The sequence below is a fragment of the Nelumbo nucifera genome, chromosome 3, assembly GCF_055504915.1.
Source record: "Nelumbo nucifera cultivar China Antique chromosome 3, China Antique-T2T, whole genome shotgun sequence".
NCBI lineage: Eukaryota > Viridiplantae > Streptophyta > Magnoliopsida > Proteales > Nelumbonaceae > Nelumbo > Nelumbo nucifera.
The window spans coordinates 4680366-4694531 of record NC_142651.1 but is presented as its reverse complement, the minus strand read 5'-3'; the positions used below and the strand labels follow the sequence as shown (position 1 = coordinate 4694531).

Here is a 14166-nt window from a genome sequence, read left to right as displayed (position 1 = left end):
TCAGTTTATGTTGCTTTGTGATTCTTGGTATAAGGGGAATCTCTTGATTCAATATTTTTCCTATAACCATGAAGCACTGTGACGCAAAACTTGCAACTTACATGACTCTAGTTACAGTTGTAGAACAACCTGTTTCTTTCTTGAGGTGTCAAGTAATGTGTAGGTTGAGCTAGTTATCCCTCTTAGCTTCGGTGGTTTATTACATGGTTGATGTCTGCATCGCAGTCATGAATGGATGGTACCTCTTATTATTATGTTCCATCTTCAAACTTTCTGCGACTTCTGAATCATGGGAGCATAACTGGCGAGGAGGAATTGGGGTGAATCTGTAGGATGGGAGGGAAATTGATCAGTTTCTCCTTGTCAGGGGTAAGGAACTAATGAAGGATTGGAGCCTCCTTAGTCTGCGTTTGAAAGCGGTGTAAATGTACTTCTACTGGAGTTATACACCGATTGGTTTAAAAGTGTTAAATGTGAATTGGTATTATAAACTTTTACATCATTGTTATCAAATTTACATTCACACTGATTATCGATGTAAAACTTGATATGTGTGAAATTTTACATCGATTTTTGATATTTAATTACAATTTCATCCAAACTGTTGTAGAACTGGACTGTAGTATAAATAATACTTGTCTGGTATTTACACTACAAACAAACGCAGTTTTACACTGGCTTTTTCATGGGGATAATTTCGAATCAGATACACGAAGATCCAAATTTGATAAATTTGTTAATATCTCGATTCAAATGAAATTTCACCCGTCAGATTTATATCTGATTCTGATTGCAAATCAGATATTGAATAGCATCAATATACTAAAAATGCTTAAAATATTATATATAACTAATAAAATGAACTAATTAAGAATGAATTGTTATTATATATTATGAACAAAACGAATTGAAAATAACTTTTAACTTGTGACTTTGACTAAAATACAAAGCTCAGACCAAATTTCGTGATAGATTCAATATTAGCCCATTACCTAATGTTGGAAACGGACAATTGGATACAACCCTAAATGTGATATGGAAAATGCATTCATGGTGATCCTTTAATTTCCCTATTTGCTACTTCCCTACCATATAAAAACAATTGTTATATTCTGTCACTATAAATCACAGTTCTTGCAAATGTCATTTGAACAATTTAATCTTTTATGTGAAATATCAAATAACGGTTGTTAGACCAATAACCATTGTATAGCGCCTGATGACTATTTATTTTAAAAGAAATTTAATTTCGGTCAAGTCAAACACGGAGACGGTCGAAGACCAACAGTCATGAATGCTTAACTTAACATTTAAGTATGGCCAAGCTTTTAGCTCGAGTTCTCTGACAATAATCTCTGTGTTCGTTACGTCTTGACTATTGACTCTTGAATCTTGATAAATTAATGCCGTGATAGCCAGAGTAGCTCCTCTCTCCCTCTTCTTTCAAATAACACAAATTGCAAGTGTCAAACCAAAGGTTTTATCTCAATCCTTTTGAAACCTTGGCCCATGATGATTATATGAAACTTCTTGATAAATTTTATTTGTTTTTATTAATATTTGATAAATATATTTATACTTATTTTGGTTTTAACCACTTTGTACCATTTACAAAATTTCTAGTGAAATAAATGGGTAATAAAATATGGGAAAAAATACCTCAGTTTTCATATTTGGAAGCAAAATTCCACTGACATTTAGGTTCCATTCATTTTTATTTAGCCTGATTGTTTGCTTTTATTTATTTGGATAAGTCCATTTACACACGCAAATCACAAATGTTTCCTAAGACTTAACATATTTGTATTTTTTACTCCTTCCAAACTGAGCCAAAGTAAAATTTGTCCGGGTTAGTGAGAGTCCAGTGTTCTTGCACAATACAAGTTACCTGGGTAAAGAACGAGGCGGGAGGGAGAGAGTGTTATTGGTACACCCGTTAATCTGCTAGTACCAACAAAAAGAAGCCTGACAGCCAATAAAAAAAAAAAGTGAGAAAACTAACATTTCCTCTCGCATAATAAATAAACAGGCCTGAACCCTCAATATATGGAACGAATGGCCAAAGTCGAACAGAATTTTAGTAATAGCATCAGCTGAACTTATGACACTTGAAGAACTACAGCCCATTTAAGAGAAGATCTGAATAAGCCCCATGTATATCCAAAAGTCAGCAACATCCTTAAAAAAGTTTTTTTTTTGGTTTATTAAATATTAACCCAAAAATACGAAAGGTGGGGTACCGTTTATTCAGTCAAATTATTAGTAACAATAATTAAAAAAAAATTGATTAGAAGACATAGCTTGAGAGAAAGCTAGAATAAGCGATGATATCCACCCAGCTTGGGAATAGGTCCTTCAAATTCCTTGATACCTCAACCAAATACTGATCTAGCACAGCAAGTTCCACCCTCAAAACTTCAGAGCTGTTTGCCTGCAATTTGCACTCAAGAGAATTGAGTCGTGAAGGAACTTAGAATGTAGTTTTTGGAAAAAAGATAACAGGAAAGGAGGAAGCCATCAACTAGTCTGATTAATAAACATGACAATCGTACAGAAAGTGGGTCTGAAGACCATTTTACAGGACCAAAATCCCAAAGATGTCAGAACTCTTGAGAAGAACGTATTCCATGGGGTCTCCACTGTTGGATGGGATTTGAGTTTCATATTTAAGCTTGGCAAACCTGTACTTTGAGTTATTTTTGTTTGGACGGGAAACTTGATCTTTTGTGCAGGGGTTGGGGTTAAAGATGTTGACCCCACAAGGCTCTGCATTTTTATTCAAATCAATGGAACTAAATAATAAATCCATCATCATCATCATCATCATCTAAGCCTTGTCCCAACTACATGGGGCCGGCTACATGAATCCCATTTCTCCATTCTGTTCTGCCCTTAGCTATTCTAGCCCCTTCAACTTGTAACAGATCACTTTTCCAAACAGGTGCTAAGACAGTCTTCTATGCACGTGACAAAATCATCTCCAGGTACTTTCTCTCATTTTATTACCCATTGGAGCTACTCATAGGTTCCTTCGTATGATTTCATTTCTAAACTTGTCCGTTCTAGTGTTTGCTTTTATCAAAGTAGAAGATATACGAAAAAGGACATGTACAATTGTCTACCAAGTGAAATTTCCCCGAAGAGATCTTTATAGGAGGGACCACGAAATTGCTTTCTTCTCATTCTGACACTATTGGTTCTAGAATAACAGTATGTGGTTGTATCAGCGAAATGTGAAATACTGGTATAATAGGCAAAATAAGGGAACAAAATGAAGTATAGTAATAACTGGAAGGCCAAATATGGTAGAAACTGTACCTCTAACCAGAAGGTCCAATTATCATGGGCACTCCCACTGAGTCTACAAATGTATGAAGGTGGACCACCATCAATCGTTTCAGGAGCTGTAAAATTTTCAAAAGGATAAATTATGCACTGCCAAAAAAGCACCTAACCATAAGAGCAGAACCAAAGAATTTTAAATTACCTGAAAGGTTATTATCAGCAAATGACCAACCAGACAAAGGACCTGTAATGTTAAGGACTGCAACCCAAACTTCTTCTAAAGAACTGAAATGGAAAACAGAAATGCAATCCATAGAACATCATGACTCAGGACACAACAATAAATACAAACATGTACATTGTATATGCATGTCAAAATCTTTAAACAAGTTGCATGTGTATGTTCTACACACCCCAAATAAAGCTCCAAATAGACTTTTCGAGATCCTGTAGCAGAAACTTCAATTGGCTGATAAGTAGATAATTGAGGGAAAACTCTATAATGCTTCAAGATATCGTCACTTCTAGCAGGGAACTTCAAGCTCCCTGTGAACAAGGAAGATACTGGAAAAAGTGCCTGCATAGGAAAAGAACTACTAAAAATAATTGATAAAACAGTCAATAACATTCCGAGAACAAAGCCATTTAGAGGAATTTGAAATAGCAATAAAGTTTTTCAGATGAAAACATTCTATTGGAAACTAACAGTCTGATCACAGATAAAACTCAGGGTTTGCTGCAAGAAGGTGATTAATTGCACATTTGAGTGGTGGACCTCTCACATACACACACAAATACTAATAAAACACATATACATATAAACACACAACCAGGTTGACAGGGTCGACTTTGCAAAAAAAAAAGAGAGAGACACACACACACAAACACCAATACCATGTAAACACACAAAGTAGGTCCACAGGCAGGGTCAACATTGCAGCTTTCATGGATGTAGCATGACACAAACCGTATGGCCAACAGTCAAAGCCAATAAAGAAAATCCTAAGAAGGCTAAAATCTCGTGATCATGTAGACATAGCATATTTATAATGCAAGAGAGAAGTGAGATGGGAAAGAGAGGAAACAGTCACTCAACCACAAAGATATTCATATCTGAACATGTTTCTTTTCCTTATTGTTTTCAAGTCTGTTGTGATGTAAGCTCAGGCTTTGCTGTCTTTAGTTCTCCTTTGGCTCCTTTCAAGATTGGGAATGAATGACAACCTTCTAGTCCTCTTGAGTGTTAAGCAGCACAGACATGCCACTATCACACTTGAGAGATCAACTAATCCAAAAATTGATTTCATTGGATGATCATGACCATCTAATTGAATTGCCATGGTTCTCCAATTTCTGACAAAAACTTGCATAGATTGCATTTTTCAATCATCACATAAATCCAATAAGATAGAGGAATTTTCTAGGTAGGACTTGAGTTTTCTTACTCTTCAGAAAGATCACGTTTGATAATGAAAGGGGATTGCCACCAGGTGGTTCTAAAGTGAACGTCTTCAGGTACGGCAGGTCCGTATCTCTTAGATCCCCACTTACATAGGGTAAAGCATTTTGTTCAAGTGGATTCCAAGATCAAAAGATTCCTTGGATGACTTGGGGTGGGGTGGGGGTTGGGATATCAAACCTTGTCTGGAGGGCAGAGGTCCAGGAACTGATAAGCAAGTTTAAGGGCCTGTATCGTATCTTACTATACTGGTTTTAGCTTTATACTGTCTTTGTACTTTATAAAGTAAGTTCCCTGCTGTTAGCTTCTTAACAGCAGGGGTCACCACCTATAAAGATTTTCCTGACCGTAATTAATTAAAAAAAAACTAGGTTCTACCGGCCATTGTTCCCCAAACAAAAAACGAGTTTTTGAATATTCAGATCTAAAAAGCATGCTGATCATGATATATGGTAAGAATGCAGCAAAAATACAAAGTCGTGTTTATAGGATTTCAACCCCAAAAATAAGAAGGCTTATAGGACCAGTATTTTATTACATACCACCCATGTGCTTCGATGAGACTGACTAATGCTCTCAAAAGATAATTCTGAATTTATATGCAGTTCCCTTGCTGCTTCAGGTGCATATTTGAAGAGAAAATGTAAAGAATTGGAATCCACCACAGAAAAATCATAACTGGAGTCCAAAATCTGATTAGTATCTGTCACTCCCACCAGAAGGTACTTTTCAGAAGATATAACAAATCAGAGCAGTCTCAGAGGTAATAACTCTAACATTAAACTCATGGAGAAAGCTGAAGAAAACAATGGATGAACATGCAAGCATATATGCATAATGTGCCAATGTTGCAATCTAACAAAACTGGGAGAGTTAAATGGTTTAATGTAATCTACATTGCAAGTTATTTCAGGATAATGCTGGCATGTTGAGCTTTTATAGGACATGAACCTGCTTTTACAAATTTTTAGGTTCCTTAAAATTAATATGTCAAAATGTTAATAGGCATGCGTCCAATAAAGTCACTTCACATGAGATTCATGGTTTCATAGGCATTAATATCACTTATTGCCATATTCATGCGTGACACATTGTATCTGTTTTTGTTTTTTAGAAAAAAACATATATTAAAAACAAAAAATAGAGAAGCACTAATACCAACACAGCCAGGATCTATGCACCTCAAGAATCTATACATCAATATATTCTATATTAATTACAAAACGAAAATCATGAGCAAAAAAAGAGCTAAACTGTGTTTTCCCAAAAAGTCTTTGTTCTGCTACCCAGGAGTAGATTCTGCCCCAAGGAGTTTTTATAATATCTCCTTCCCTCTTTCCTTTTCCATAAAAAATTCTACCATTTCTATCCATCCATATAGTCCAAACTAAGGCTAAAGGCATGATTTCGCAAGCCACTTTACATCTCTTACTCAGATCATTAAGGTACCAACTTCTTACTGCATCCTCCATAGTTTCCAGGAAGCACCACTGAACTCCAAATATGCCTGACTGCCTAGCCCACAGCCTTCTAACAAAACTACAGTGCAAGAAAATGAGTATATGACCCACTGTTTCCACCTCATTTCAAAAGATACAGTTAGCATTATCTACAGAACATCCCCTCTTCAGCAAATTATCAGAGGTCATACACTCGTTATGACATAAAGAGTAACAGATCAAAACAGAAAAGCAACTTTAATGGGGGCACCTGTACACCAGATCCTAACCCAGGAGATTGTTCTCTCCAGGTCCAGGCAACCTTTTATAGAAGGATACCGTAATACCATTGAGACCCATCTTTACTCCACCTCCACATCCTCTAATCACTTCCTGATGTGCTTAGACTAAACTGGATAGAGCTTCTGCAATAAATCCACAACTAGAGACACCTTAGATTTCTCCTAAATAGAGGATTCCATTTTCCAATACCATCATGATGAGCCATAACATCGGCCACCATTGCCTCCTTATTTTGATCTATTTCACCACACACTATTGAGAATATGAAATATGTTGCAAGGATATTTTGGGTTTTTCCTTTCTTTTATATTTGGTTGTCCAAGTAAAGGCAATCTTGTACTTTTCCTCTCAAATATAAAAGCAATGTTTCTGGTGTGAACAGTAACAAGATACACCATTCGCAACTCTTCTTCTCTCCTCCCTTTTCTTTTCTTCTTTCTTGCTTCTCATTCAACAACTGCACACAAAGAAGGGTAGATCTCCTGTAAAGTGTTCTCCCCACACCAAGTGTCCAACCAAAATCTGATCCTAGTTCCGTCACCAAATTTATATTTGATAGCTTTCAAAAAATCCTGTTTAGCTTGCTGGATTCCTTTCCATAAGGCACAACCATAGCTTGTGTTAGCACCCTCCAGACTGTTAATCTCTTCATTGTATCTCTAATGCTACTTCCCTAATAAAGCTTTGTTAAAACGGTTCAACCTTCTAAGTAACAGGTTTTTAACCCCAATACTTTGGGTTAAAACCCTGCTTCAGTTTACCAAGTGCTTTTTTTCATCATTCTTCCCCCCCAAAATCATCATTCTTTCCAACCTACCTTCTAAACTAGCTGGTATGGGAAGGAGAGACAGAACACATGTCAAGATCTGTGCATATGAGGATCTTTCCATTTGTGTGAGATGCAAGATCAACAGAGGGAAGAAAGGAATTCATAATCATGTTCCAAGAAGATGGGTTTTCTGCATTATCAAACACTAAGCATAGAGAAGTTAGTATTCCCCCCTTTTTCAGCAACAGAAAAATATATTAATATTGCTGTAATGTACAGTATATTTACACAGAATGTATTATGTACATGATATACAACTCCATAGTCCATACAGAGCAGGTTCCTTTGTCTACCCCCTTTTTTCCTGGTAGAGCCCCCCAAATACGAAAACAGAACTAGTTTCCTACTGCAGGGTATTTTCACCCCACATCCATCTGTCTGTTTACATCCTCTCTGGCTAGTAAATCAGCCATCTCATTGGCAGACAACAGTACCCAAGAGAAAGCACCAAAACCAACTGCCAATTGTCTCACTGCCCTGAGTACGTGTTTCATACTCCATCATCCATCCATGTTACCTGACAGCCATGATATAATATCCTTTGAGTTCCAGTCTACCATCACTCCTTGGAAAGCATAGGTGTAGCCGGGTTTAATCTCTGAAGTGCTTGTTGGTCCCAAGAATGCTGTTTCTTGGAGGAGGGGTCCAACTTCCCTTGTAGGAGAGAGTAAGTTAGTCTGGAACAAATCATCCACCTCTTTAGGGGGGGAGCCACCTATAATCAAATAAAGAAATGCTCCCAAAGGGACAGCTTTTCCCCTTCTCTATTGATAAAAGAAATCTATTAAATAGAAAAGAAAGATCAGTAAATTCCATAACACTGGGTACTAAAGGGGCCATTAAGCTTAATGTCGATAGCTGCTTAATTGGAACACAAGTTTGGTTATTGGTGGCTTTTTCAGTGAAGGTAGCAGGGAGATCAAAATGGTGTTCTCCAATCCAATTTTCCATGAACAATAATCCCATTAAATTACAGATATTAATGCAGCTCCCATGATTTCTTTCTCATGTTCTCCACAATGTTTTAAAAGGGAGGTGTACACTTGGAGGTGCCCTCAAACAATAGAGGCGTGAACCCCCTCCCCCCCCCCCCCCCCCCCCCCCCCCAAAAAAAAAAAAAAAAAACACCTTTCTGATGCATCCCAACTTGCTTGCCTCCCCTTCAATAGGACCCTGCTTTTAGATAGCATTATATATCCTCATTCTTCTTAATATAGGACATCTTTCATGAAAAAGAAAAGAAAAAAGAAGAACAAGAAGAGATATTTCTCCTCCTCTTAAGGAGGCTTATGCCTTTTGCATTCTGAACTACGTACGCCTCATGCCTCCAGGTAGTGGAACGCCTCGTGTCAAGCCTCCACGTTTTAAAGAATTGGTTCTCCCTTGGCTTTGATCAAGATGTGTCCTAGGTGGTCATAAAATGAATAAGGGGTGATGCTGATAAAAAAAAATAAACAGTGGAATAACAAGGATGGCCCTTGGATATTGAGGCCTATGATCAGGGAGGTGAGAGCACTGGCTTTTAGAACCCTTTTGGTCATAGTTAGGCAAACAAATACAATTAATTGCAGTGGATTGGAAAAAAAGAACAAAAGAAGGGGCAAGCCCATTTTATGGTTCTCTAAATTGAAAAATTGCTCTTTTCTGATGCTTGTTTATCTTATTTATACAAATACGATAGGGTTTAGCTGCACTACACCCAAAACCATTAGACCTCCCATATGGAAACACCAAGGTGAGGCACAAGGTGATCCCCCCAAAAAAAGTCTTGTAGCCTAGGTTCCTTCCTAGGTATTGCCTTATGAAGCATTTGGAACATAGAAATTGACATATTACCATCTTCATCTGCCATCCATAAATACCTGAAGTCAGGAATGTATGCTGAAGTACAACTCTTTTTGGTGCATCTATGCTGTATGGGAAGAACTGGGATGAAATTGGCAAAGCAAGCAAACTAAGATGCACCAAAAATTGCAGAATAGATGATTTGGCCAACCAGCCACCAGAAACAGGTATTAATGGGCCGACACACCATCCGGTAACAACTCCAACAAGTACTGCCACTATAACATCGGGAACAAAATATCCTGAAAGTGAAAAAAATTCTTTGTTATCAAATCAAAGAAATAAACATGGACACCGAAGTAAGCACATTCTCTATATCCACTTTCAATATGCAGAAACATACCCTGCCTTTCTTTATTGATAAAACTTAAAAGAACCAATTAATATATAACATCAGAGTGTGCAAGTGAAGGAGAAAGGTGCGTCCTCCATTCAAGATGTGACCAAGTATACAAAAGTACACATAAAAAGTTCACTTTCTGTTCTGAAAACTTTCAAGCTCATTTCATATTTTATTATTATCAACCACTTTTAGCATCATTTAATATAAATGAGTTTATGTCCCTACAGCTTCTAGGAAGCAAATGAGCTAGACCTTCAAAGATCCCTTTGATTCTTTTCTTCAAGGAATCCCTGCCTTTTGGGAGACAATTTGGAGTGGTATAAACAACTGTATAAGGTCCATCATCATGAATACAATCACCAATGCTGTACATGTGGCCCACAGTTGGTCAATTTCAGAAATGAGGCATCACTGAAAAAAAAAACGCAGGATCTTAATCTTCTAATATACAGTTAAAGTAAGAAGGAAGAAAGAATAAGGTTAATGATCAGGGAAATCTTCAAAAATCTCTTTGATTTCAAGCCATGTCCCCATCCAAGAGCTGGCGCAATGGTTGTCTGCTCCAGTGACCAGGCAGTGGATCAGATGTGCAGTATAAGATATAGGCCAATAGAGGATGGACCTGAGCCATTCACATACTTGATGCTTCCTTGAAAGTATACCTTCATCCCATAAACTATTGACACCAGACAATATTGAACTAATAAATATGTTTCTTTTCTTCAAGAGGCCCTAGAATACACCATCTAAATAAACATTGCAATCTGAAAGATTTAGTGCAAATTACGTATTAATAGACTATGTTTTCCCCTGGTCTCCCTGGAATCTCCATGGTTGATGAAGTTTTGCACTATATAGCAGCAGGTTTATTATATGCTTTTGGGTTCCCCTGATGGGATCCCTTTAATGCTTTTTGCTGTTGCTATGAATGCTCAGTCCTCAATCTTATGTCGTGTTGTAACTTGACATTTCTCCCCAAGGATGGGAAAGGAAGAACTCTCTAGGATGCTTCTTGCTCTTGCTTTGTATTCTTTTCTTTTTTAATTTTAAAATTTTTTTTATTGCTGATGAGAAAAGGTATTAAGTATCATTAACAAGGAAAAGTTTGGAAAGACTAACCATAGGGATGTGGAAGAGAACCCATCATGCCCATCTTCTCAATCAAGAATTGAATAAGAAACCCACCAAAGTAGACAGAGTATGCAAGGCATGGTATTAGAGGTACCACATAACATAACAATGACCTACAAAAATCACCAATCTGTAATCAGACCTTAGTACTGAATTATTGCATGCAAATTATTTTGACCACATTAAAAAAACTGGGCTTCCAAATGTTGGAAATTCTATTAAAGCCTGTAGTCATATATTACATCAATCTAGAAAAATATTGATGACTAAACCATACACTGTTGAGGTAAAACTAAACCATACACTGTTCAAACAGATATTACATATTCCACTAACCCTCTATATGCAATAAAATTTTATGGAAGATCCTAATTTGCCAATTTTATAGGCAATTAGCATAGCTGTTGTAGGGTAGAAGGCAATTTAAGAATCAAACAGCTTTGTCATGCATTGAAAGGCAGCAAGAAACTTTAAGCATGAATGATACATAATATATAAATTAAGTATATATGCAGAAAGATATATGTTTGTATAAAGTGGAAGTGCAACAACATGATTCTTTAGGGGTATATGTAAGTCCCCTTTTTAGAAGAATCTAACACAAAATTAATCAAAATAATAAGATCTAAATGAGTTGTAAAAGAAAGTTATTGTCAATCCCAAAAAAAGGTTAGGCACAAAACTGAGTTGTAAAAGAAAGTTATTCCTGTGCCTAGCTAAACTATATATCACTGCATTCAGATCTCTAGGAATCCAGGACAAGGATAATGACAGAGAATGTAGGATGTATGTTATCTCACTCAAGAAGTATGCCAATCTGAAGCCCTATGTAAACTGGCAGAAAGAGCAGTCTCAGAGGGATACTTTATTCTACATAAGGCATCAAGTAAGTCCCACACAATCTGCCATCACTCTTTCACAATTTGCAGACGATACTTTATTCTTCTATAAGGCATCACCCAACCAAGTGCTCCATCTGAAATGTATCCTTACATGGTTTGAAGTGGTGTTGGGATTTCACATTAACTTACATAAAAGTGAGATAATGGCTGTAGGTGAAGTGGATAGCCTAGCAGAAATACTGGGGTGAAAGTGTGGAATTGCCTTGGGGCAAGGTATATCTCTAAGACCATTTGAACCCTAGAAAGAGTGGGCAGAAAGTTTCATGGAAGGTGAACCGAACCGTGGACACCCCTACTACTTACTACCTCTCATTACCACCCATGCCAGCAAGCATTATTGTGGAATGATGCACTCTATCAAGGTGCCACATTCAACACTTCCTTCCATCATTTGACAGAAATAAATATTAAGAATTGGAATGAATCAGTGGGATCTCTGTCAGCAGATTGACAACATATATTCACTGGTATGCAGTAGGTGTAAAGATATAATTTGTATTAAATGCTAAATTATTAAAAAGATATATTAAGCCACGAACAGAACTAAGCAAACTGTTTTACATCATTTTGAATTTGTTCATTTAACGAATCCTTAAAAGGATGGAAGGTAAATAAATATTTGAAGTATTCAAATATTTCACAAAGGTAATAGATTTTGCCCATACTTCAGTGATTGATGCCCAAAATATTTAGTGGACAAGCGAAAAGAGATCCACGCAGGAAGCATGAAAGCTGATACAAGAAAAGTCAAGAAACCTCCATTCAGGCCAGCAACAAGATAGACCTGCACCAAAATGAATGTCAAAACGCAAACTGGAGGTATTATAAAATTTCCAATTGAAGTTCAAATTTATTTTCATCACCCACAAACTTAATACAAGTATAAAGAAATTGCTTAATATAGGTAGAAGTGTAGCAAACCTCAAATATGTATCATTTCAAACAGTCAAAGATTAAGATAATGGGTCATAGATTTGTAAATTTCACAAAAAACAGATAATGAAACTTGATAAAATCTCTTGAGGTCAATTGTCAATCAATGAATACAATGGTCCATGGGTTGGATAAAATTACAAGGAACCAATAATGAAACTTGATGAAAGTGTGGAGAAATAGACTAGTTTTAGTGAAGTCCCTGCCATTATCAGTTGTTTTTTCCTTTTATTTAATTGTTATTATTTTGAGCCTATTATTATTTCTGTTTATTAGTTTTCTGGGCCTTACTGGGCCTATTGTTATTTCTGTCATCATTGACTAAGGAGTGAGTTGGGCGGCAGGGACATAGGTGTCTTTATGTTCTTGGTTTTAATAAGAGTATATAAATAAAAGTTCTGGGCGGCAGAAGATCATTCTATTCTGTGCCCTTTCTTCTTCTCATTCTTCTCTTCTCTTCTCTTCTTCTTTCTTCTTCTTCTTCTTCTGTTATTTCTTTGTTTTCCTACTGAAGTTTTATCAGGTTTCTGATCAACTGAGATCAGCATACGCCATCTTGGTATCAGAGCAAGGTTAGGGCTTGCTAGAGCACCTATGTAGGCTTCTTCCAGCCGGCCACATGAGGATGCATTAGGGCTGGATTCTTCAGACTGTATTGCCTGATTCTTGGAGGTTGATTGGAGGAATTCTTGCTGCCCAAGATCTGCAATCTTGGAGATCACTATTAACCAGGAAGAATCAGAGTTTTTGGATCAATTCAATTGGGATTGGCGCCCAGAGGTTTTTGGGTTAAAGATTGTTCCTTTTTGAGATCGGCTACTTGTAGGAAGAGATTTAACCCTTCTGGAAGGAGCGGCTGGTTCTTTTCCTTTTCTCTCTAGACCGATTCTAGGGTTTCTACAGAGAGCAGGTCAGTTTAGTGTGTTTCGACCTATCCCATTTATTTCTTCTGCTCTTTTTTCAGTTTTGGACTGTTAAGGGAGTAATTCAGTCTTGAAGTTTGTATTGGATTACTGTTAAAGCTGTGTTTCAGATCTGTTGAGGGAGTTCTTTTGAGGTTTTTGTGGTGTGATCAGTATGGAAATAGGTGGGAAAGAACCAAAATCCTTTGGAGAAGGATCTATGGGGTCTGGGAGTAATTCAGAAAATACTTTTCAGATCACTATTGTTAAATTTGATGGCACAAATTACCTGGAATGGGCCCAATCGGTTATGATGGCCATTGGGGGAAGGGGAAAACTTGGATATGTAACCGGAGACATTAAAGAACCGGCAAAGGGAGACTCAATCTATGCAAAATGGGTTCAAGAAAACTATCTAGTGATGACTTGACTTTGCAACTCTATGCAGCCACACATCAGTAGAAATTACTTGTGGGTGAAGACTGCCAAGGAAATCTGGGAAAATATGAAGGAAACCTACTCACAGCCCCTTAATGTTGCTAGGGCATATGAGCTGAAAAGTGAAGTGAATAACCTTAAATGGGGGGAGAAACCTGTGTCAATTTACTTCTCTACCTTAAAATCTCTATGGCATGAGATTGATCACTTGGAGACTATTGAATGGGAAATCCAAAAGGATGCAACAACTTATAGGAAGTTGGTTGAAACAAATAAGGTTTTGAATTCCTTGCTGGACTAAATTCAGATTATGATATTGTAAGGCAACAGTTGCTCACCAGGGACAGTGTCACCTTG

At 37.0% G+C, this 14166-nt stretch overlaps 1 protein-coding gene across 3 annotated transcripts in view; it reads right to left on the bottom strand.

Annotated features, from left to right (window-relative positions):
* Window positions 1-1989: 1989 nt before the first annotated feature.
* Window positions 1990-14166, bottom strand: part of LOC104592909 (Zn-dependent exopeptidases superfamily protein) — a 65968-nt gene continuing 53791 nt past the window's right edge. Inside the window, exons 14-21 of one of the 3 annotated variants that reach the window (XM_010252452.2) lie at window positions 12202-12320; window positions 10623-10747; window positions 9178-9402; window positions 5287-5447; window positions 3699-3862; window positions 3488-3570; window positions 3319-3404; window positions 1990-2431 (exon numbers count right to left, since the gene is read on the bottom strand). In XM_010252452.2, the coding sequence (XP_010250754.1) occupies window positions 2288-2431; window positions 3319-3404; window positions 3488-3570; window positions 3699-3862; window positions 5287-5447; window positions 9178-9402; window positions 10623-10747; window positions 12202-12320 (1107 nt within the window). In that variant the 3' untranslated portion in view covers window positions 1990-2287. The other 2 variants (XM_088901253.1, XM_088901254.1) reach the window with 2 other exon arrangements.